This window comes from Myripristis murdjan, chromosome 13, assembly GCF_902150065.1.
Source record: "Myripristis murdjan chromosome 13, fMyrMur1.1, whole genome shotgun sequence".
Taxonomy (NCBI): Eukaryota; Metazoa; Chordata; class Actinopteri; order Holocentriformes; family Holocentridae; genus Myripristis; species Myripristis murdjan.
The window spans coordinates 19,016,413-19,042,969 of NC_043992.1; the positions used below are offsets into that span (position 1 = coordinate 19,016,413).

The 26,557-nt window shown below is 40.2% G+C and overlaps 1 protein-coding gene across 10 annotated transcripts in view; it reads left to right on the forward strand.

The window, feature by feature from the left end:
• kirrel3b (kirre like nephrin family adhesion molecule 3b) overlaps nucleotides 1-26,557 on the forward strand; it is a 189,806-nt gene that overhangs the window by 153,105 nt on the left and 10,144 nt on the right. For 5 of the 10 annotated variants that reach the window (XM_030067616.1, XM_030067617.1, XM_030067619.1 and 2 more), the window contains exons 6-12: nucleotides 2,667-2,772; nucleotides 9,913-10,061; nucleotides 10,255-10,382; nucleotides 11,317-11,443; nucleotides 21,255-21,355; nucleotides 23,483-23,693; nucleotides 25,270-25,377. In XM_030067616.1, the coding sequence (XP_029923476.1) occupies nucleotides 2,667-2,772; nucleotides 9,913-10,061; nucleotides 10,255-10,382; nucleotides 11,317-11,443; nucleotides 21,255-21,355; nucleotides 23,483-23,693; nucleotides 25,270-25,377 (930 nt within the window). The remainder of the gene's footprint in view (nucleotides 1-2,666; nucleotides 2,773-9,912; nucleotides 10,062-10,254; nucleotides 10,383-11,316; nucleotides 11,444-21,254; nucleotides 21,356-23,482; nucleotides 23,694-25,269; nucleotides 25,378-26,557) is intronic. The other 5 variants (XM_030067618.1, XM_030067620.1, XM_030067621.1 and 2 more) reach the window with 1 other exon arrangement.

Here is a 26,557-nt window from a genome sequence, read left to right on the forward strand (position 1 = left end):
AATATGGCACCTGGACCACCCCCTCTCTGGGGTTTTGTGGCAGCTGAGCCAGCCTAGAGCATCTGCACAGCCACAGGGTAAAAAGCAGTTTTCCTCCACTTTCCTTCACACTCTGTGCCCACACACACACACACAACAGAGCCACTTTCCATAACTATACACAATGTTATTTGGCTGCATAACAGCAGTGTTGGTGTGCCACTTTAGTTCTTTGTGGATCTCTATGCCTACCGCTGCTATTCATCCACATCCAAACACATTCTCTTGTCAGTACGTTAGGATTATTACTGAACAAGGAGCACATAAAGTTGGGACACCTTACAGAAAGATTGCTGCACCTGCTTCAGCCTCAAATCCAGCTCCTTCTCCTTGTGACAAATGTATTCCTCTTCTTGTTATATAACCAGTATGCTACTAAATCAAATGTGGTTACACTGTTTGAGCCTCAGAAAATTGTTACCAATTATCACATTTCTAGGTAGTCCAGTGTTAAATTTGAAGAAATTATGATGGAACTTTTTTTTTTTTTTTTTTTTTTTTTTTTTTTCTTAGAAAGTCTTTGCTTCTTTTCTGAAGGCTGTCGGTCACAGATCAATGCAAACAACATCCTCCATCCAAGCAACATCAATGCAAGCAACAATGTCAGTCATGCATTTTCTTTCCTCAAGGACAGAAACATATAATTAGCCAAGTCTTATTGATGTACTCAGAAATCACTTAAGGCCGAGTTTATGCAATCCCACTTTAAGTGGAGCTTTATTTAGTCATGGAATCATTGACTGTTTTAGGGCAAATTAAGATGTAACTGAGAGAAGTTTAAGATGAAGAGCTCTTTTTGATGCCAGTGGGAGGATTAAACTGAAGTATATTAAGCTGAAGTACATTTTGAATAATGTGAAAGACATTAAAACAAGTGTAGTGGAAGAAAAGGAAAGCTATTGTGATGCTGAATAGCTCTTGAAGAGTAATTGAAATGCTAAATTCTACAATTCTACCCTTGAAAAAGTTGATTCTTGTCCCCAGTTTCAAAGAAAAAGGTCTTCGGTTAGTTTGAAACTTTAATAAACTCTGTACATTTGCTTTCATAGCACATGGATTTGTAAGAATAGAGTTGCTGTCATGAAATGAATATGTTGCTTTGCCATGAAATTGTTCAGTTGTTGCCATGTCTGTTTAATATATAAAAAATGCCAGTGTGCACAATGAAAGGTAAGAAAGCTAAAACAGACACAGCAATGGGAATTTCCAGCATTTCTTTTTTTTTTTCTTTTTCTTTTTTTTCTTCATTTGTACTCAAATGGGTAAAAAAAACTGCTATTGCATAACACAGTAGCAGACTTCAGTGGCTGCGTTCTCTTTTTACCACATAACATTTTGTCATTTAGGTTTGTTTTAGACTGCTTATGTACCAGATGGGTGTCGGTAGCAACATTCAGTGGGAGAACAAAATGTGTCCCAGATCGTTCGGACAATCACATTATTTGTTTTCCTTAACTGATAACACACCACAGCCTGTGTGAATTGTCCTGATGGGATATAGCTCCACCCATCTGGTGCTCCATACACATTGGGAGATACACTCAAACAAACAAAACTATTTCCAAGTACTATTGGATGTACGTCGGCTTTTGATTTTGCCTTGCTGCATTTGAAGCCCTCACCTAAATATATCCAGCATCCCTTTCAAAGCTAGCAGACCTGACAAATTGCTTCACCTACTTGAAATTCATTCTCTGAGTCTGTGGGGTAAAATATACAGAAGGCAGAACTGTTTGTTTCGCACAGGAAAAGGTTGATATGGGAATTAAAATGCTTTTTTTTTTTTTTTTCAAAAACCATCCCACCTTTGTCAATTAGGCTACATTAAGTTGTTCATTACATTTGCATAATCTGTGAGCTTGTTTTTTCAAGAATTGTTTTAATCGTAGTTATCAGTGTGGGTTATGTTAATTGTAATGGATTGCACTGTAGAGTGTTCTCTGCTTGCAAATTGCTAGTTATTGAGGAACTCATTATCAAGTCAAGTTTTCCTTTGATTTTCCACTTTCTTGCTTTTGAATGTTACTAATGATCTTCAGAGGGGAAAAGTGAGGTTGGATCCTCTCCCCCACACCTGCTAAATATATTGCTGTACATGCATATAATTGTTGTTTAACAGCTGGGTCTGGACCTACAGGTGAATGACAGGTATATTAAAATAGGTCCTCAAATTATTCATGAGTAACTGCATTATATTCTGAAGAAAAGGCCACTGTGATATCTTAAAACATTTGCATGTGCTGCCAGTGTTTTGTAAGGTAAGCTGATTTTAAATGAAGAAGGTTTACTTGTACACAATATGTCTGGAAACAATGCCGAACCAGTACAAGTTTTGGGTCACACACAGAAATTGCAAATGTTGGTCCCTTGAGAAAAAGTGGTACTTTATTTTGTGTATTTGTGTGTGTGTTTTCTTTTGAGGTCATATGTTTTCTAAACTTGTAAGGCTTATTTTTGTCCCTCCTGCAAAATTTCTAATATGTTTTCTCTCCTCTCTCAGAGCCTTTTTCGGTGTAAGAGAATGTCAACAACTGGAGTGTTTGTCCCAGGTTTACAGTGCACTACAGGGTGTTTGAGGAGGCTGCCTGCACTGTAACTGGTTGTCTGTGTGTATTTATGTGTTTCAGATCTTCCTCTTGTCAATCTGTCAGTGGAGCCTCAGCCTATTCTGGAGGGCAACCTCGTGAAATTCCACTGCTCTGCGAAGGCCAACCCTCCGGTCACACTCTACAGGTTAGATCATGAGCAGAAATTGACCTGTTTCAGGAATATTTCTCTCTGGAATATGCTAAAATGACCATATCCATCCACCCATCCAAGCCACTCCTCTATCCATTTCCCTACTCTCTCTCTTTCTCTCTCTCCTTCTTTCTCCCACCCTGTCTCTCTCTCTCCTTCTTTTTCCCACCTTGTCTCTCTCTCTCCTTCTTTCTCCCACCCTGTCTCTCTCTCTCGTTCTTTCTCCCACCGTCTCCTTCTTTCTCCGACCCTGTCTCTCTCTCGTTCTTTCTCCCACCCTGTCTCTCTCTCGGCTTCTTTCTCCCTCCTTGTCTCTCCTTCTTTCTCCTACTCTGTCTCTCTCTCTTCTTCTCTCTCCCACTCTGTCTCTGGAGAGTTATGTTGTTTGTGACTTTCTGTAGGAGAGATGTTATAACAAATGCTTGTGTGGGTTTTCTAGCATAATGTCTTATGAAATGCCCTGTAATATATAAGAAAAAAAAAAAACAATAAAAAATTGGAATTAACTTCAAATGATATACAAAGGTCCTCTGTGATGGATATGTTGCTTGTGGATAATACATTTTCACATTAAGTCAAATGTGGCACTTCATTATTGATAGCATTAATCATTGGTAGACACCTTTTATGATGCCATGACACCATTAGATCTGCCCACACTTTAAAAAGAAAAGAAAGAAAGCAAAACAATGAAGCACTGTCACTGAGAGCCTGAAAAAATATTAATAATGATGAAACTACATTTCACAAAAAATCATTTGGGATACCTTGTCATTTTCCAGTGGGCTACAGTAAAGAAGTACAATGACTTGTTGTCGTGCTGTTTGCTTTGTTGTCATATTGTCTCCGTTGAACATTAGATGTCCATTATGGTGTAGGAGGAAAGCTGGAAATGCTGCGTGCGTGATATCTGATGAGGTTGTCAAGGTTACAGTTGTACTGAAATCAGGCTGTATAACAGGAGGTGCCTGTCTCACCCAACCCTTCTCTCCCCTCCACCACCACCTCCCCCCACCCCACCAGCAGGTTGTATTTTTAGTGTGTGTTGCATATTTGCAAGTGCATGAGTTTGAATTTACCAAAGTAGTACACCAAAAAAATGGAAGTGTTATCATTATCTATTCACCCTCATGTCGGTCAAAACATGAGTGAAGATTGTGTGTCCACATGGTACATCACAGCTTTCTTTCACTTGTTAGAATTATAAGTACAGATTTCAGATGTTTAACTTTTCCCTTTACTCGCTGAGGGCATTGTGATAAACAACCAAATGAGCATTAATTATTCTCATAAATTTGTGCGTGGCCTTGTGGTAGTGCAATGCTGAAGTGATTTGTCAAGAGATGGTTTTCTGTGTGGGAGGTTTTAAAAAAACGAGCGAAGAATAAGTGGAGTGAAATCGATAGCAAGGGGAATTGGCCAGCTCTGAATCTTGTAATGGTACTGGGAAATGAAATGGATATACAACACACTCACAGGTGGCAAAACAGAGATGTTGCTTTTTTTCTGATGGATTCTGCCCTTTTGAAAAAGAAAGGGGGAGCAGCGATATTGTGGAAAACAAGGTTTGTATTTGATTGTGTAGGTGCACACCAAAGGCAGGTCTTCTATTGTACTCGCAATGGGATTTCGCCTCTATTGTTATGAGACTGGATCAATGCTAGAATCAGACATCTCCCCTGGGTATCAAGAGCTAAGAAGCAATGGCACTTGAGATGACTTTTCCTTTGGGTTTGACAAACTATGGAGTGGAATGAAGTGGGCGGCGGAGGCTAAAAGTGGCTAAAAACAGACACTTTCCACCTCTACATTTTCTTTATTTCTCTCCCTTTCCTCTCCCTCTCTCTCTCCCCCTGTCTCTATCTCTCTGCGGGCCTTTCATTATTGACTCAATCCGCTGTAGGATTAAATTATTTCCAAATCCTCATCATCATAAAACAGAGTACTGGAGTAGGGACTTGTAATACCACAGGACTATATTCTTCTTAACCAGTTCTCTAGTTTCATATTCTCCAATTTTGATTTATCTGAGATTTATTCAAGCACTTACTTGGCTTAGAGCTCCTATGCATCATTGGAGCTCAGGGCCTGGTAAGCAGGAGCCCCATTGTGGCTGCCTGTGAGGCTTTGACTAGGGATACACCCTCCCCCACCCCTATCAAACTCCCTCTCTGGAGAGAAATATCGCAAAGTATAGCAGGGAGTTGGTCGCGCTGTGTGGGGCCGTTATTCAGCACTAATACACTCTGTCTGCCCCAGATCAGATAAGGTGCACGGACAGAGCACCTTGTGGATGGATGGCCTCTTTGCCAACCTCCAGAGTGCCATCTATCCCCGGTGTACATTGCACTGCTCTGCCATCCTCCAGTTGGATGGACAGTTGAAACATAGACCCAAGATAGTAGGGGCACCAGTCAAAGACATGGGGCTTTCTACCACACTAACACCCCCAATAAATATAACTTAAAGGAACACTCCTACGTTTTGGGAAAAAATACTCTTTTTCTGATGTTCAATGCCATTTTCACCTCTGTAGGTCCAGTGGTTCAGTTCCTATGGGTAGCATGTTGTGTTAGCATAAAGAAATGAAGTCCATGGGAGTCGGTAGCCTAGCTCCGTCACATTGAAAAAATAAACCTTACAGCAACTCTGAAGCTGTCTAATTTACACGATGTATCATGTGTATTTGAAATACATGTCTTGTTGTTAAAAAAAAAATTACAGTTGTTTTAGGAGAAGTTAATTTGTACCTTCTTCATTGTGTAAATAAGACAGCTTCGAAGTTGCTGTACAGCTAATTTTTCCACTTTGATGGGGCTAGACTAACCCCTCCCATAGACTTCAAGTCTTTGTGCTAAGCTAACATAAAATGCTACCCATAGTAACCGAACCACTGGATGTACAGAGGTGAAAATGGCATCGAACATCGTGTCTCAGTCTAAGTCAGTTCGAAAAGGGTATTTTGCCCAAAATGTTGGAGTATTCCTTTAAAAGATGCAAACGGAAATGAGATACGTATAAGTTTCTACATAAAGGTACCTGAGCCAACGCCCTTAAAACTCAAGGGGAGAACAAATTGAGAATCAGAGTGCATGGCTGGAGGCAATGGGTTGAAGAGCAGAAGAAAGTGCATAAAAGCGAATGTGCTGTTGAAAGTGCGGTAGAGGTAATGGGCATGTGTTTCAGTGAGAACTGACACACTGAGAAGGAAAGAGGAGGACTTCAAAATAACTTCATTACCTGTTGATAATGGTAAGAGGGATAACTGGCATACATCGCAATCACACAAACACCCCCGTGATGAAGACACAAAGGCTTTTCTTGGATCCAAACAAGAGCACACCAGAGAGATAGGGAGAGAAAGGGGAAAATAACAAACAAGGCAAATTAAGTCCCTTGTCTGCACATTCAACCATGCACCAGGCAACAACAAAACCAGCTCTTTTACATGGCACTGCAGCAAACAACATCCCAAACCTCTGCACACTTAAATATTTCCAATGTTGTTGACGTTGCTGGATTGTTTGTTGGCTTTTTGTTTGTCTGACTCCACAATATCAAACACCTCCCTTCTTTACATACCTCAGAGGTAGCTAATTAATGAATTTTGCAGCCGTGCCACTCTTTAGTATTCCGTTTTTGGACACGACAGCTATTCCTCAGCATCTCTCTTTATGCGTCCCTATGCATCCGACTGCGATTGCAGATATGTCCAGTATGAGAGGGAGCACTGTGCATTAGCAGTAAAGTTACAGAAATATTTCAAACAACCACCCCAGGTACAACACTTCAAAATAATGGAGAACAAATTCTGGCACATTTACAAAAAAATGTTATTCTGTACCGCCAGTAGTTGGTGGTAAATTTAGTTTTGACTAGTATCCTCTTCATGTTTAATGCCACAGTTGTAATGCTGTGACACACAACTCTTGAACACTTGCCTTTTCTTTGAACAAACAGGCACTGAAATGACAGCCTCGTCTCTGTTCGTCAATGACATGGCAAAACATTAGTGTTAGTCACAATGTGCCTGTAGAAAACACATATAACATCATCCTCTCTCTCTTGTCAGCATAAGGCCTGTTGTCGCACTGTGTCAAAGCATTTCTCTGTATTTTCATTTGTTTCTTTTTGTGACAACATATCATAATTTGATGTCAAAGCGCCAGCATGTTATTACAAGACTGTATTTTTGGTTTTATATTCCACTGATATTTTAATCGTTATCATCATGAATATGCATAAAAAGGAAGAATGGAAATGTACTGTAACATGCTTAACCATGCTAACAATAATTGCTGGGTTTGATTTACTATGCTGATGGCACAGACACCTATATAATTTCATTGAATTGTCTTTTTTTTTTTAATTCCGTTAGTTGTTTCCAACACATAGCAAATTCCCTGTCTTTTACATATCTCAATCACTCTCTGCTTTCATTAATGGCAGACCTGTTCTTCTGTATAATGACTGTGTTAGTGTACACACACTCACAGATTCGCAAACACACTCATATTGTACACACAAATAGACAAACACTTGCATTCAAACACTCCAGCGCACCTGATTCTCACACCCCTTTGCCTGAGCTAAATCCCTGAATAGGATAAAGCAGTGTAAAGTGAGTCAGCTATTGAGTAAGCATGCACTGGCCCCTCTCACCTCCCAATGGGAATGCAGGTGTTTGTGTTACCGTGGGCCAGCTATGTTTAGACATGAGCCTTGGACAGAGCCCAGCACACTAGCAGTGCTCCCATACTCCCTGCAGACAATGGCATTCTGTCTCTGCTCCTTCTAACGCAGTCTAGGCCTCCCAATCCTGGCAGCCTCAGCCTCCATTTGGGAGCAACCTGCTGCCCAAACATCTGTGCTTACTTCATTATGACTACCAAAGTTATCAAGTAGCAAAACATATGTGGAAACCGCTCTGTATAGAGACAGTGGAATGCAGAGAGTTGTCGTTATAGTCAACATCGTCATTACTGTCATTGCATCAGCCATCATAAGCATGATTGTCACCATGATCATCTTGATCTGCATCAGCATAGTTGTCATTATTGCCATCATCATCATCATCATCATCATCATCATCATCATCATTGTCAACGTCATTGTCATTATCATCATTATCATTGTCAACCTCGTTACTGTTGTTGTTCTCATTATCATCAACATCATCACCATCATTGTCATCATTAGGAATAGCAGTAGAGACATCTGTGGCAATTCTCATTCATATTCAGGAAGATACTTCTTAAGTCATTAAATAAACATCAAAAATCATCATTACCTTCATGGTTATCACAATTTTACATTCTAGATATAGCATACAAAGACTTAGGATGCATTCATGTAAGCTACATACAGTACAGGCCAAAAGTTTGGACACACCTTCTCATTCAATGCGTTTTCTTTATTTTCATGGCTATTTACATTGTAGATTCTAACTGAAGGTCCCAACTGATGGTCCCAACCCCATTGATAAAGCAAGAAATTCCACTAATTAACCCTGATAAGGCACACCTGTGAAGTGAAAACCATTTCAGGTGACTACCTCTTGAAGCTTATCGAGAGAATGCCAAGAGTGTGCAAAGAAGTAATCAGAGCAAAGGGTGGCTAAGTATATAACTCCACGTGTGTTCATTCATAGTTTTGATTCCTTCAGTGAGAATCTACAATGTAAATAGTCAAGGAAATAAAGAATGAAAATAAAGAAAAACGCATTGAATGAGAAGGTGTGTCCAAACTTTTGGCCTGTACTGTATATACAGCAGTTTCTCACTAGACAGCTCAACGGCATATGCATCTGATTGACACACATGCACAAATGCACTATACTGGTATACTGTACTACAGTAGTATTGGATCAGATATATTAGAGGGCAAATGGGTCACACACACCCATCTGCCTTAATTTCAACATTATTTGGAAACAGGGGCGCTGCCAGGAATTTTGGGCCCTATGAAAAAAAAAAAATAAAAATAATATATATATATATATATATATATATATATATTTACTCGATGATGGTTTAATAATTTCATATTAGTTTTTACCTATTTTTGGGGGCCCTGTCAGGCAAGTGCCCTTGGAATTGTCCTAACTTTTCCCCCATATATGGCACCCCTGCTTGGAAATACAGGTGTCGCTGAGCTCTCTATTGCATTCTCGCCACACAGTAAGAGCACAACTTTGGAAAAGTCTGGTGGGGGAAAAAAACATGCGAAAAATCCTATGAAGCCCAATTAGAATTCTGCTTCACTTCACTTACTGATTGAATGAGGTAATCTGTTCTCATTTAAATGATAGCATTTCAGTCAAGCATGGGGCCAACTTAGTCATGGAAAACAAATGAGTTCCCTGTCCCATGAAAACGGCTCGCAGGGCTGGCAGGAATAGAAAATGGAGACAGGCTCTGGTTCTGTTGCCATTGTTTTCATTCACCGCATCAGCCTGCAGCCACATCTCTATTGTGGAAGGTGGCAGCGTTTAGATTCATGATGCATTGAAGGTCCCAAAACACCGTGTAAATTTTCCAAAGAGACTCAGGACATGCCTTTGGTTCGGTTTTATAAATGGTCCTTGTCTCTCGCACCAGTGGAGAGCCATCCACACCACGCAGAGCGAGACGGCGCTGCATGTGACATCACAAAAGCGTTACCTAAACACACAGAGAGTGTCTGTATCCCCATCACAGACACCATCATTCACAAACACAAACAGATGTTCTTTATGTGATCCCATGTCAATTTATTAATGTCAGCTGTTGTGTGCAATACAGTATGTGTCAACCAGCGTCTTCAAAGGTGGGGTGGGCGGGGGGGCTACCCATTTGTCATTTTGTGATTTGTTTTTCTTAGCTGGCACTCTGCGCTGCGCTCTCTGCTTGGCGTAATGAGGAGCGTGCTGTCTGCTCTGAGTCGCCAGGGAGCTTGTCACAGCATGGAGGGCTGCCACAAAAATATGCTGAAGCCAGCATAGAAACCTGCCCTGGAATGATGATTTATTCACACAAAAGAATGCTATTGACACAAGGAGGGGTGAAAACCTGCCTTAATGCCTTTTCCCTTTTCCCTCATTTTTTTCTGTCTGTCTATCTCTCTTTTTCCTCTCTCTTCGCCTGTTCTCCTCAGGTGGGCCAAAGGAGGAAGTATAATCAAGGAGGTCTCTGGGGACACATATGAGGTTATTGTGGACCACTCCTTCTTTACAGAGCCTGTTTCCTGTGAAGTCACCAACCCCCTTGGCAGCACAAACATCAGCCGCAATGTCGACGTCTACTGTGAGTGCTTTCTTAGGCAACACTTTATGCCTTTTCATATTGCTGCTTCAGTAGTGCCAGTGACATAGTGACGCATCATTATGGATTTTTGCTGTGTCTTAAATTTTTAATACCATGCTCCAAGTGTTGGTGCTACCGCAGCTGATGATTTATTATGGATTTGTCATGACCAGTTGATTGTTTATTTCAACAGTTGGTCCTCGCATGGCTGCAGAGCCTCAGTCCTTACAGGTAGACCTGGGATCTGATGCTGTGTTCAACTGTGCCTGGACAGGAAACCCATCCCTCACTATAGTCTGGATGAAGAGGGGATCTGGAGTGGTGAGCTTTGAAATATTCATCGCTACAAACCTATGTTTTATATGCTGCCTGCTGTATCCTGTACTTCACAGTAAATTCAAAGCTGTATTTTTCCAGTGAGGTCTACGATCTGGACTGTGCTGTAGGACAGCTGTTCTCAGCCTGGGGTCCGGGGATCCCCAGTCCTTGGAGGTCCTCAGAAAACTGCAAAATATTGTAATTTCATACGTATTTCATAGAATAGAAATTAAACAAATGAGAGCACGTATAAGAATGACTATTCTGTTTAGGTTTAGCACTCCTCACTGTTAATTTGACCATTTAGACCATTATGGAATAATTAAATCTCATGAGATGGGATCTCTCAGACTGCATCGTATCAAATATGGGTCCAAGCCAGAAGTACATCAATTTAGGGGTCCTTGACACCAAACCAGTTGAGAACCACTGCTGGAGGGTATTTAGTGAAGGGTGGAATGGGTAAAATGGTGCCAACTATATGCAATATCTGCTATTCAATGGCATGCTGTTTTCTGTGCTTCTCTGCTGCTCTCTAATATGAAGAATGTAGGGTAGGTGCTTGACTTCATGGCCAAAACCAGGTTTTGATGTGGCCATTAATCCCAAGATTTTGAGGCGAGTCCTAGCCTCATGACCACTCTGCTCTCTGACACTTGGCTTGAGATGTGTTGGTTTGATCCAAGAGGCAGACTCATTCTACCTTTCCCTTTGTCAACGTCAAAGGCCAAAACCAACCCTTTTACTCCACAGAGCTCAGCCCCTAAATTGGATTTTAATAATTGAGGAGAGGTGCCCTTTAAGGCATTAAACGGTCCATGTGCTGCCTTGCTTTTTTTTCCCTCCGTGGAGCTGCCTTGTTGCTGTCTCAAATGTGAAGGTGCCTTTGCTGTCATTGCTCATTCCGTGATCTTTGACTTTACTTTTTTTGCTGCAGGTTCTCAGCAATGAGAACATTCTGACGTTGAAAGCAGTGAGACAGGAGGATGCTGGGAAATATGTGTGCCGTGCTGTGGTCCCACGAGTCGGCGCAGGGGAGAAGGAGGTTTCACTCACTGTCAATGGTAGGCTGAGGCATTATTGATATTTCTCTGCACTAACAGGTACAGATGCACACACACACACACACACACACACACACACACACACACACACACACACACACACACACACAGTCATCAACTCCATGCACACACTAGTGTGAATCTTGAGGTCTGGGGTCACTGCCGCCAAGAAGAAGGCAATTTGTCACTGTGCACTGATATTCTGCTTTCTCTGTGGTTTACAAAGGGAATGAAAAATACAAAAAAAAAAATTATAAATAATAAAAATCCACATTCAATCTATGTAACTTGCAAAAGAAGCCCTTTTATTTATGTCTTTTCTTCACTAAATTAGTTTTTTGGAACCAAGGTTAATTTGCTTAGACATGTATAGGAATGAAATACCAGCCATCACGCACAGCCCAAGGATGTGACAAGTAGCATATCCACACAAATAAATTTTCCTGACAAAGCTAATGTGATAAAACAGAACTGTTTCATCAAGTGTCATCCTTGTGGAGTCTTTAGATATATACATCAATAAATATAGCCGGTTATAGGGACCAACTCTGCTCTCAGTTTAAGATGTGGCTGTGCATTTCATAAACAGAGGAAATGTACTTAAATGCTGATTATATTCTGCAGGAGTCGCCATTTCTGAGGCAGTGACTGACTAATGAATACCAGCCTTGGTGGGAGACCTGGCAACTCTCAAACAAATGACTTCATTATCAGTGCTTGATATTCAGGGAGCGTGCTTCACTGTGGCAGAGGCTCTTGGTTGTGGGATTTACATGACTCTTAGAGAGTCTTTTCTCTTCATGTCCATCTGAAAGCAACCTGGGCCAGAACAAGAAAATGAGAGAGGGTTTTAAGATGCTGCCAAGATGTTGTTGGCTTATTGCTGGCAGTGTTTCAGAGTGCATTTCGACGACGAACAACACAGTTTGCCTGTAAGCAATGCTGGTGCTGATTTGGTGATGAAGACACATAGAGTAGCAAACAGTATGTGTTATATATTCTGTTCAAAACGTAGCAGACAGTAGCTGGTCATATCACACAGAATGGTATACTAGTACCCCCTCCAGCATAAAATCAGAACTATGAGCTTCGATGCACTGCTGTGAGCTTCCTCCTTCTCAATCAGTAATTCATTGGAAATCAAGGCTGAACAGGTGTAAAGCAAAAGTATGACTAATTCAGTTGTCTCCCATTCTATTGGTAGCAAATCACACTGGCATCCTTTCTGCAGCTTGAAAAAGTAAACAAGATACATCATATCCAATTTGCCAGTTTAATTTGATGCATCTCTTTTTTTTTCTTTTTTTTTTTTTTTTTTTTTTTTTGCTCATATGAAGATTTTGTTGTTTCCAAAAACAATGCCATAAGAGAAAGAAGATGGATTGTTTTAATAAAGATTATAACACAACAGAACTCAACTCAGCACATTGGAAAACATACAACAAAGCCGATATGGCATGTTTACTGGTCTCAGTAGACTTCATTCAAGCATTATCCAAATTCTTTGGATGTCTTCAAGTCTCTTTTATTTGTTTATATTCTTCCCCTCTTCTTCTTTTTCTTCTGTGTCTTGCGCCTCCCGGCCCAAATTTGTATTTGACATTCAAAAGCTGCCTTCCTTTTTACCCCTCTGAATAATTGAAATTCATCTCTTTTCTCCAAACCACATGAGGAGTCCTGAGTCATTTTTTATTTTTTTCCTACCCAGTCCTTGAGGCAAATCAGATTGTCAAGCCTGTGAAAGTACAAATGGTGCAGCAGAAGTGGTGGCACATGGGGAGCTCTCCCCTGTGGTTGGTTCATTGACTGTCCTACGCCAGTGTCTCAACTGGGGATGAATGTGAGCACTCCTCACCTCTCATCAGCACAACATCTTTGACAGTCAGCAGAAGTCAATTGATTCTGACAGTGAATGAATAGCATAACGGATGACCGCGCTTTTCTGGAGGACTACCTTGATCACATCTGAGGCAATGAGCAGATAGAAATGCAGTGCATGTTTAGACTATTCATGATGTGAGGGTGTCTGCTGCATGTTTGAATGTTTTTTGATATTTGTTTTCCCTGCAGTTATTCCCTGATTCTTTTGCACCATCAATAAAAATGCATGTGCTCAGAATATGACACTTCCTCTCTCTCTCTCTCTCTCTCTCTCTCTCTCTCTCTCTCTCTCTCTCTCTCTCTCTCTCTCTCTCTCTCTCTCTCTCTCTCTCTCTCTCTCTCTCTCTCTCTCTCTCTCTCTCCCTCTTGCTTTCTTTCTCTGTCTCTCTCTCTCTCTCTCTCCCCTTCATTGGTGTGTGTCACTAGCTCCCACTGTGGCATACCACACAGACAGGAGGATCCCTGCTTTCCCCTGGGAAGAATGTAATTTAATTATAATCAAACAGCTAGCAGGGGAGGCAGTTTGTGTTTAAGTCACTAATGGATACATATTGCTTACTCTAGTTGAACATTTTCACAATGGAAAGCATATCGGCATTTGTTTGAAGCCATGCTTGAGTGTAATTATTCCACGTGCATGTATGAAATAGCTTCATGGCAGCATGTATATTGAAGGGGCATACACACATCCATGCATGTCATTATTTATTCTGTATACTGTACATGCATGCAGAGGTTTTTCCACCTGAGTAAGTTGGAATTGATTGAATTCCTCTGACATGCATGAGAAATCTTACTGTACATGCACTTAAGGCCCATCAGCTTGTGGAATCCAGACTAATGTATGTACACGTATAGATAGATATAGATATAGATATATAGATGTGTGTATACAGGGGTGATTCTGCACATCTGCCCTGAGGTGTGTGTTTGCATGTGTGGACCGGCTAGTATGTTTAATCAGATGTGTACTTTGTTGTGTAGCCTAGGGAGAGAAAGCCCATTACCACATTAAGGAAGAAAGAGGGCCGAATGATCCCCCAATATCCCACAGAGCAGTGGGTTGTTAAATGTTTTTTTTTTTTTTTTTTTTTTTTTTTTCAGTCTTTCTTCATTCTAGGCATAGCTTTTATATGCCTGACAAATTAGCACTTCAGTTTTCCTCAGACTGGCAATGACACCATCTGAGTAAGAATAGCACAAACTAATGACAGAGTTAGCAGCATTTAAGATATGGTGCAGTTTATCTGACAATCTCAGTTTAGGTATAGTAACATTATATGCTCTGGAAGACTGTGTTGCTGCAAAATAACAACTTTGGAATTTACCTTTCTCATATTGTTTACCTGTCACATGTAAAAATAAAAAATATAAATTAACATAAAAAAAATTCAGACACTAGACTTTACCATTAAAACAAGATCTTAAAGCCAATCCATACAAAAACAACGAGTTGCAGGGCAGGTTTTTCTGCAGGAGTTACAGTGCAGCAGTTCAATCTTGTTCATTCAGGCTAATATGAAACTGAGATTGTTATGGGGCACAACACTTCTGAGGTCAACAGCTCCAAGGTGCCTTCTGCATGTCCAGGGATATTATAAGCTAATGGTCAAGAAATCCGCCTGTGGATGTCAATTCAATGAGCTGGAATGTAGACCTGGAAATGAAGAGAAACCCCAGAACACTAACACTCAGTTTCAAACATAAACAGAATTCAATTTGCCAACTTGGATCTTCAAAAGGTCAAAAAAAAAAAAAAAAAAAAAAGAAAATAGTGCACTTACCACACACAAGGGGTCACATTAACACAACACAGGCTAGTAAAAAAATATACTTGTAGATAGAATGCAGAGTTTATAGTCTACCTAGGGCTGAAAATGTACTGGAACTCACCAGAGAGTCATTTCAGAAGAAAATCTTCAAAGGAGTTGTATGTCAATTCGAACGGAAAGCAAACACCTTTAGTAGTTTTTCATCCATTAAAATCTGTGTTCTTGTGTCCATGATGTGATTGATATAATGAGCCCTCTTTCCACGCTGCGCACATCCAGTGCATTGTTTTTATACTGAGTATTAGCAGTCATTGTGTGGTTCATGATGACGTCACTTGCACCTAAATGGATGGGGAGCACAGTAGAGAGTGTCAATTCAAATTGGGTGACACAGTACAACAAATATGCTTGTGCCTCTGCCCCCTAAGAACATGTCTCAGTGCAGGACTTCTGTGTTGTTTTTGCAGCTTTAATTGGCAAAGGCGCACACACAGATGTCTTCAGAATCCTACCAGCCCCCTTTATGTATGCTAAACCTACTATTCAACCAGTAGACATGTTTACATGCATAAAGACAGCTGTTTCAATGTAAATAAGGTGATAATGCAAGTGAGGCAGAGTCTGCACTTGGCTAGTTTGGGAGAAGATTCTTATGAATGTCTGTCATCCATCCCTGCTCATAAAATGTATGAGAGCCTTCCTTCTCAGTAGATGAAATCCCTATAGCTATCTGAAGGCAGCAGGTCTGATATGTACATTCGATCCGTATCCTCTAATTTGAAGGATGAAGTGCACATTTTAAACGTGCCTTACATTGACACGTGCCTCATCCAGTCGGGGTTCTTTGATTAAATCTTGGTTAACTGACATCAAACTCCTAAAAATAAGCAGACAAACTCCTATGCCCCAAAAAGATTAGTCATAACTTGGTATTCTGCACAGCTTTCAAGTTTATCCAATGCAAATCATCAGGAGTATTGGATTATGAATGGTGACATCCGGGGGACACACTGGATGCAGGAGTTCACACAGCTCTGCTCCTCTCTCTTCACTCTACATGACTGAACTCCCTCAGAACCACCTGTGCACACCAATCTTCACTTTTCATCCCTATCCAAAAACACCAGGTTGCCGCCGGCACAACAACTGCATGCATCACCTCCTTCTTCCCAGCAAATTAGAACTTGATATGGTGGAGCAGAATCATAGCTGTAATTGTTGTGATTAAATCTGATAGTGGTGGCAACAAGAAAAGGAATTTATCATAAGTGACATTATTATTATTATTGTTGTTGTTGTTGCTGGTAGTAGTAGTAAAAAAGCTAAAAAGAAAAAAAACGAAAAAAACGTTCAACAAACATACAAGCAAAACTTGAATGATTGACTATTGACCTTGGATAATAATGTGTATATTGTGTATATTAATTCAGTTGGGATGTATTCATCCCCCTTGTGACCTCCCACATAAAAACATCAGTTTCCTCTTAGATGAGGCAGCTCTGGACCGGCCACTGTTCTGCTTGTAACGAGAGTGAGAGGAGCTGATTTGATTGGCCATGGTTGACACCAGCCTCTTTCACATAATTTATTCCTCCCAGTCTGCCCCCCTTCACAACTGCACCACAGGTGCGCCTCCACTCCACCAGTGCCCCTTGTCACCAAATTACCAAAAATTTGTCGGTCACACCCAAGTGATCTTGTGCCATGAGCTTGCACCATCTGCATGTTGATTCATGACAACAGGGCCGTACATGTAAAAGCCCAAAATGGTTCCTAAAACACTGCAGACCACGGGGAATGGAAGACAGATTCAAACCCAAGAAGTTTACACACCAACTGTGGTAGTATTGATGATACTACCTCATACTACCTGATGAAAATGTATAATGTGAATGACACATCACATTCAAAAAAGCACCTTATTCTATAGTATAGAGCTCACTGAACCACTGCTGAAATAGAATTATAATAACGTCTATCACACAGTCCATCCCAAACTGTAGAAAATGTGTTTTTTTATTATATATTTTTATTGAGATATTTGTTCTCCAAAAGGACATAGGCATCAACGTGGAATTCTGCAGTTTGATAAACACTTGACACTTGTCATTTCTATTAAAAAATAAATTATCATATGTATTTCACAAGAAGCAGCAGAGTCTTCAGTGTCAGCAACAATGTGAGCACCCTGAACAAAGAGCACTCTGTCATAAAGCTCATCTGGACATAAAAACACTCTCGTGTTCATTGTCTCTGGGGCAGTTCCACACTTTTCATGTTGATGGACTCTGGCTTTAGAAGGGAGCTTATGTTTGTACATATTTACCTAACCACAGGGAAAACACCAGTCCATGGATTAAGGGCTATTATCACCTTTAAAAAAAAATGCAAATAAAGGTAGAGTGCTAAATGTGGATAGGGAATAAAATGATAACTGTTCCTGACATGTGCCATCTGCTGCAACTTATTAGTGTAAATGTACTGTATCGCACACTGTGGTGTTTGAAGGAAAGACATTATGGATCACACAGCATGCAGGAAAACAGGGAGGAGAAAATGCAATTTGGTTCCTGTTGTAAAGATGTATTAAGAGAAAATAGGGAAAGAGCACTGGTTCAGATTGGGATTCAGAACTGATGACTATTGTAAAAAAAAAAAAAAAAAAAAAAAACTGTTAATTTCTGCAGAAAATGAAACATTACACGGGTCCACAAAATAGCTCTAGGAGAGAGATTACATTTAGAAAATTGTGACTCCAGCAATAGTTTTCGTTGTTAGAGGTAGATGGGATTATAGTATACATGATTCTGGCTTGTGCAGTCTTCACTGACTTAGGACACTGAATGCTATGCAAGTTTATGGTATGGTATTTGAAGCAAAATGCACAGAACAGTATGAATTATCAGTACACATACACACATTACACACATACATGTCACATAGTCAGTACTTTTAAATCTAGAGTAAACTGTTATATATAGAATATCCACATATATACCTAACACCTCCTCAAAAAAGGAGTTCCTCCAGTGAAATTTGGCCACAACTGACCCTAACAGAGCATTTTCTTTTGTGTTTCCAGTGCTCTGCATCCCTCTCATAGGGGTTGTGTTCAGGGTGTCAACACAAGAATGAAATCAAATGAGCCGCTGTGAGGTAGAATGGAAATGTCAAATTTTTGTTAAAAGTTGATGCCCCACTGTGTATTCAATTTTGGAGGGGAATGCAGGCCAAGCCTTTGACACTCAGTCTGATATCATGTAATCAAATTGTGATGCCCACTTCAGAGTTGACACTTTCTCTCCAGGATGAATAAAACATGTCATGCACCATTCTGACTGCTTCCCCGACACTAACGGTAGTGTAGCGGTGCCACCCACCTCCACCCACCAACTTGTTCGTTTGCCGATCACATGACGCGAGTAGTGAATACACATGCAAATACACACATAAATACACTGCTGACGAACCACACACACACACACACACACACTTTCAACAAGGCAGTCTGAGCCAGGGAGATAAAGCTATCTAATTATATTCCTCATTTGCAGCTCTGATCCATAGAATAGATCCTCCCGAGCCACTACCGTCTGCCTTGGGCAGCCTGCGAGCAATTGATCTCACTGTGTGTTTACCATAGAAGACCATACACACCACACACACTCACACACATACACACTTCATCACTTGATCTCACACAATGCACACATTCACACACACACACACACAATTCTGTACTACTGTCTTTGTGAGGACACTGACTTTCATTCATTTTTTACAGTCTTCTTCAGCCTTTCCTTAAACTTAACCATAACCAGCACATGCCTGACCCAAACCCTAACCCTGACCTTATCCTAAACCTAATTCTAACCTTAACCCTGAACAGAATTTGCCTTTGTAATTATAAGGACCAGCCAAAATGTGCTCACTTTCCAAAAATGTCCCCACTCTGTTGGTTAAAAATACATTCTGGTCCTCATTATGTGGCATGTATAAGTAGACACACACACACACATATGGGTGAACACACACACAGATGACATTTTATCAAATGTAACACATGCATACAGTATGTATAGATTAAACAGTGAAGTAGTCATCACACGTCTGCGATGTAAGAAAGGGACCAGACTTCAATGCATTTTTATTTATTTATTTATTTTTTTTAATTTTTGCTACAATCATTCCACAGCAGCAGCAGAAGTAGCAGCCTTCCAGCATCCTCCAGTAGCATACCAAGGCACCATCTGGCAGAGTCTCATTAAAATGCTAATTCATTTTAATAAGAGACAGGTAATAAACTGCAATTATGTATCGTCAGAGAGATGCCAGAGAGCGGGAGTTTGAGGGAAGTTGGCAGGGAAGCAGTTGCCTTACTTATCAAGAAGCTGCCTCTCTAGCCACCCCCTCAAAAACACACTCTTAACCCTAGCCATCACAGGAGATGTGTTTAACATTTGATTTTGCCAGCCATTTAAAGACCTGCTTACCAATTCACAAGATGTAACTTTCCCTTGTGCTATTTTTGGACGAGCACCTACGCAGAAACTTAGCTTGCATGTCTGAGGAAATGGAGGTGGGTGGGAGCGGATATGTCAGTGGAGTTTTTCAAATGGGCACCTCCCATCAGTTTAGTTAAATTAGGCCAGCAACACTTCCAGAAGACTAAACAGGAAGTTCTGGTGTCACACAGACGTTCCCTCTCCACAGTAACCCACAGCTCTGATCAGAATTTTACCAATCTGATACCCAGCACCTACACTTAGGCTCACACTGAGACCAAAACATAACATCCAGTGATTTCCAATATCACTGCTGCTTTCTACAACAATCAGGCTAATGGTGCAGCTTGAAACGGCCTGCTCAGCAGTGCATAGATGGAATGATAACAACATTTGCACCTGAACCTTTGATGCTGGAAGCCCTGCATACAAACTCTAATACATAGATGTACAACATGTTGTGTGTAAAGGTTATTATTTATTTTTACCCTACTTTTTTTATGCATCTTGGAACATAGGAAGTTAATAATTTCTTGGAGCAAGTTGTGGAATATCATGTATTTTTAAGCTTCAATTAAAAAAAAAAAAAAACAGTAACTCGTTCTCCCCACAAATTAAACAGAATAATACAGTGTGTGTGTGTGTGTGTTTTGGTCAAGGACAAAACAAGCTGTCATAATATGTTTATATAGTTCATAAAAATTCAACATTTTAGTCCTGATGAGTCATGGAAAAAATCTGTGAATTTTATAATCCACATAGATGGGAACAGTGTTCATTATTTTGTATTCATGCACTTGTTTGTGAGCTTCTCATAAAAGCATAAATGTTATGTAGCAGCTAAACATGAATTTTACAGCTTTCAGAGGGTGTAAAAGGTTTGTGCACTGTTGTAATATTTATAACCACTGGGGTACCACAGAGTTGTATTTTGACTTGTAATGAATTTAGAACATTTCAGAAGGCATTTTTCCCGTAAACAAGTCAAACCTTCCAAGAACATGTAGGAATACACCAAAATAATTTTGGAACTGGGTTTTCGAGGAGAAAGAAATTTCCATTTGAGTAAATTGGGGGCTGGAGGCTCAGTCACTTGCTAACCAAACCCTCTGTTGGCTGAAGGGCTGAATCTCCTGTGAGCAAACTGAATGAGGAGAAACACTGTGACAAGTGTGTTATCTGTGCACCGTGGCATTTTTCTCTTTCCCTCTTCGTAGTCCTGATTACGCTCCAAAGAAATGCCTCAGCACTCTCCACTGTGACCCTTATCTCAGTTGGGGAAATCAAACCAGCCATAAATCAGCTATTTCTCCATCCAGAATGAGGTCTGAGCCCACACTCATGCCCTTCATTCACTCCTGGCCTGTCCTTAGTTAGATTGTGCTCTGAAGGTTGAGGAACGTTCATATTGAACCACAATGCAATCTCCCCCAGGAATCCCAAATTACTGCACACTTGAGGTATTCGTAGTTGGAATTGGAGAGCGAATATTCTTCGGGGAGAAGATGACTGCAAGAAATCAATTACAGCACAATTTATTTCAAGAACTTGATTAAGCAGAATTGATATAATTATGACCTCAAACTGAAAATGACTTTGATGATTCATTTTTTAGTGTATCCGATTTCAAGCTTGTACGATTGTTCCTCGCAGGGCCTCCCACCATCTCTAGTACCCAGACTCAGCAAGCATTACATGGTGAAAAAGGACAGATCAAATGCTTCATTCGAAGTACCCCGCCTCCAGACCGCATTGTGAGTATTTCATCTTTGATGTCATTATTTGCCTCCTTTTTATTTCAGAATAAACACCAGGCTAACTGTGTAATCATAAACAGATATTTTATGGATCTGTTGCACCTGAATAATGCTAATTAGATGTTAGGTGTAAAGACCCCTCTCTCATGACAATATTTGATTGATGTATTGATTCAACAGAGAACATTTGTATGAACTAATACCCTGACACAGCTCTACTGCACTATTGATTAAATTACCCTACAACATGGGTAATACAAGCAAGCAAATAATGTTATAGATTTCCCAATCATTTGTTTTTGTATGAATATGGGTTCATGAAGTATAGCGAGCTTGGGCTCTTAATTTTCATTTAATGCATACTTATACTCTGTTAGCACAGATCCCATTAAGATTTATGGACCTTAGATAAACAGCCTATTCTCTGAGCTGTGCTTTGTGCTATTATTAATTTCTGTGTGTGTGTTTCTGTGTTTGTTTCAGCACATGTGTTTTGTTCTTGTGTAATTTGGATGCACTGTCATACTGCTGTGTGTTTTGTATATTGATGCCCAGCATTAACCAGCCACTTAATTAATATCCAGTTTATTTGATGGGTGCGCCTGTAGACATAGTGGCTACTGGGTCTTGGTTGTTAATCCTGGATTTCAAACTATTTATTCTTCACATTACAAAAGTGTCATAACAGAGGCACAGTATTCCTTACCATATGTCAAAGGGGGGGAAATGAGACAGCAGTTGTAAAACTATACACCATCTTTTTTTTTCTTTTTCTTTTTTTGTTAGAATTTTTTTTTTTTTTTTCCCACTGCTTTTGTTGTTTCAGTAAAAGAACATGACATGGTGTACGTTTCATTATCTGACCTGGAAGTCAGTGGAAACAGATTTATTTATTCTTTTTTGTTGTTGTTTTTGTTCACTTCAGAATTAAGAGGAAATGTTTGAACCAAGGCTAAATTTGTAATACTTCTGCATCTCATCACTCTATTCAGCCACCAGACAATCCTCACAAATGTGCAATTAACTGTCTTACTTATCCTTGTATACCGATTCGTCTTTATCCAGTAAAATGCATGCTCCCATTCTGTAGCTTAAATGGCAGTTACAAATGCTTAACACTGCAACAGCATGTGATTCATCTGTTTCACACTGTGGTCACACAAAACGAAAGCACTTGATATTATAAGGTGCCTTGGATTAAAGCAGCCAGTAAATACCATTTGTCAATTTACCACAACACTGCATAAATTGTTAATCCAGTGTGCAAATATCCTTTTCTCCTTCCCACAATGTTGCTATAGTTGCTAAGCAAATTCAGATCAGTCTGTCAGGTCTCAGATCTTGTGTGTCACTCTATATTGTGGTTTAAAATATTTCTCTACAAAACATTTGCCTGTTGTGGGAAGTACATAATTATTAAAAATGGCCGTAAAGTTATTTTAATGTGAAACTCCCCAACTGTGAAATTTCACATTACACCCACAACGCTCTTCTTGATTTCAGTAAATAACTAATCTATTGACTCTATCTTTGACGACTTACATCACCAGCTGAGTGTCTTGTGTTTTGACAAGGCAAGCATATTTACATAGTACATTTCGTACACATTGGCACTTCAAAGTGCTTTACAAATGAGCAGATAAAAGAGCATAGTGAAATAAGAAATAAGTGAAAATTTTTAATTCATTAAAACAGTTAAAAACACATCAATTAAACGTCAGTCAATCGGTTAACAAAAAGCATCTGAGAACAGTTGGGTTTGAAGTCTAGATTTGAAACTGGTTACAGCTGGAGCAACTCCGACAACATCAGGAAGTCAGTTCCAGAGCCAAGCAGCATCGTAGCTTTCTTGGCAATTGGTGAATCTTATCTGTCCCAAATGTACCTAACAAGGCTGAGGGCCTATGAAAGCTACTCTACTTATCTACGCAAATGAAAGGGTGGAGTTCTTGACAATTTACAACCCTGGGTGAGATATATTATGACTTATACTTTCAGTTTTGCAGTGTGTTCTAAAAATTGCTGTGGCTTGCAAAACCCCAAACTGCCATGGCACTCTATAAAATCTTATTTTGTGCATTAGTTTTAACACATACTCCCTCTTTTCCTTCCCTCTCACATCAGGCTTGGTCATGGAAGGAAACTGTGTTAGAGTCTGGGACATCAGGTCGCTACACGGTGGAGACAGTCAGCACAGAGGAAGGAGTGATCTCCACGCTGACCATGAGCAACATCGTCCCTGCCGACTTCCAGACCATCTACAACTGCACCGCGTGGAACAGTTTTGGCTCCGACACCGAGATTATACGCCTCAAGGAACAAGGTGGGAGCCAAGGTTCGACAGGTTCCAGCTTCCTCTTCTTCAAATCACATGGCTAAGGTTCCCTGATATAGAGTAGAGCTAAACTGTAGAGCTGTGTCGTTTTTGTGTATCAATTTGGCCGTGCATGTCTTGTGTGTGGGTGTATGTGTGCGCGTGTCTGCTTGTGTCGGTTTGTTTTCACATGTACTCTATGTGAGATGGGATTTGATAGCCAACTGGTAACATGTAGCTGGCATTTAAATGATGATGTAGACACACATCATCATCAACAAAAGTAGGAAACAGATGTTTCATACATGTATACTACTACACCTTCTAAAATATAGCTACACAGATACATTACCACTTATGTATCTTTACAGTTACAGCAGTTCAGTTTTTTTTTTTTTTTTTTTTTTTACCAAATCCTATCACAAGTAAGTTGTTGACATCAGCCGAAGTCAAAATTTGACATTTACACCTGCAAGATGGTTATAAATAGTACATGGCATAGATTCTGAAACATTTGATGTCTAGTTTAGAAATCTAATGGCACACTGGTAAATGTATTGCATATCAATTTTTCCTTTCGACATAAATCCAACTTCTCGCTGTCATCTGAGTTGCTGACTTTGAACACACTCTACAAATATGCTGTGTAGCCAGAGCATGCACTACAAAAACATAGGTACCTGCTTTTTCATGAAAAAGCTCCATTAAAACATCATCTATTTGTTTAGTCATGGGTCATAAATGATTTTTTTTTTTTTTTTTTTTTTTTTTTAATTTGTTGACCATCTTTGGTCTGCAGTTCAGGAAGCTACTGAGTACATTTTCTCTCCACTTATTCCAAATGATAAATTATAAGCTGCTTATGTGAAAGTGACATTGATCAATGAAGACATTAAATAGGCTTTAATAGCGTGGGAAGAGCACTTAGTTGTTTTTGCATTTGTGTAAAGTGTGAGAAGGTCATTAACGTGGGTTGGTAAATCAGGTCCTCATTATTGTGCACTTTTGCAGCAGGACCAGCATATATATGCCGCAATGTTTTGTCTCGTCCTAGTCACAAACACACTTAAACAGACTAACACACACAGTCCTGCACAGACACACAACCACAGTCATGCTCAGACTAATGCACACAGTCTTACTCTCTGTTTAGCACTCAGTGAAAATAAAATCCCTCCGCTGAATACCTTTATTAGCCTAATTGAGTGTAAATTAAAAGTTATTAGACAGTTGGATAATGAGATACCTGTTTTCCTAGGCTGATACACAACAGGTTTACAAATTAGTTTTCCTTTGACTTTTCTGTTATTTGAATATACAATACATAAATTCATTTCATGCCTTTGTGCCCATGGGGTAATGCCAAAGTAGCTTAAAGGGATAAACATGCAACATATCCTCCCTAAGTTTGTGTGTGTTGAAGAGGCAAAGAAATCAAACGAGGAATGAGGAGAGCATGTGTGTGTCTGAGAAACAGCCTCTGTGTCTGTGTGTACCGTGCTGTAATCTGCTGTACCTGTTGAACTAAATCTATGTGTCAGAGACCTTTACGATATTTTATTGTAGAAGGATATGTCCTTGTGGTTGACTTCCACAGAGTCCCTGCCGGTGGCAGTGATCATTGGCGTGGCTGTTGGAGCCTTTGTGGCCTTCATCGTCCTCATGGGCACCATCGGCGCATTCTGCTGCACCCGCTCCCAGAGAAGTAAGTCTCCTCCTCTTGCCTGCTGGACCCACCAAAGAGTGCATGCTTCAAGCCAAATAGAAAGACATGGTCCTCAGGCACACTGCAAAATGTCCATCTATTTAAATGTTAGCAAGAAAGGCTTTCCATCTCATGTTAAAGGAATACGCCAACATTTTGGGCAAAATGCGCTTCTTCCGGCTTACCCAGACTGAGACAAGATGTTTGATATCATTTTCACATCTGGACATCCAGTGGTTTGGTTCCTGTGGGTAGTATTTGGTATTAGCTTGGCATAAACACTCTATTTTAATGATCTAAGTGCACAGTCTGAAGAGTATGGTGCAAGTGTCACCTTTTGCAATTGTAATGGTAGAAAAATGTTTATTGCGTCATGTGCATGGTTCAAAAGGGATGCACTTAATTAATCATGGGATTGTTTTAAGGGTAACATGCAGTAAACCAGTCAGAGTGCCATCTCCCATTCCCTTTAATAGCCATGCACACTCACACCTTGGGCCCTATCTTGCGCCAGACTCCCTAAACCCGCTATTTGCGGATTTAGGATTTAGGAAGAGGCGTTCCCCCGTAAAAGTTGCTATCTTGTGCACCTCCCGCTATCCGCAAAACATCTGCGCTACCTGCTATATTATGCATAGCCGTGTTTTGGGCGTTACGCCAGTTAAACCAATCAGTGTGCCAGGTGCCATTGCCTTTAAGGGCAGGATGCGCTATCCTAAATCCTAAATCCTAAACCCGCGATGGAGAGAGGGAGGTAGATTTTCTCAGGGCTTCTACTGAGGCTAAAGCAAGTTGGCTTTATATATATATACATATTATATATTATATTATAGGCGAGTTAATTCGGGAGGTGGAGCCACATGTGTCCAAGTGGACGTGTCACAAGGTTGTACTGATTGAGAAAAATCCCCGGGCCACACCACACACACACAAGAGGCAGAGGTGGAACTATGTGTAAACTAATTTATTGACAAGGTAGATTGGGCAAATAAAATATTAAAAATAAAAATATAGCACAGCTGCTGGCTTATGATAAAACAATAAAAAGTGTCCAATTAAAACAGTCTTTCCTCTAAACAGTCTATATGAGTAATATACTCAGTCCATTCCGGCGGCGTCCCGGTATCAGTCCGACCGTGTGCGTGGCGAGGCTGCGTCGGGGTGCGCACTGAAGCTGCCT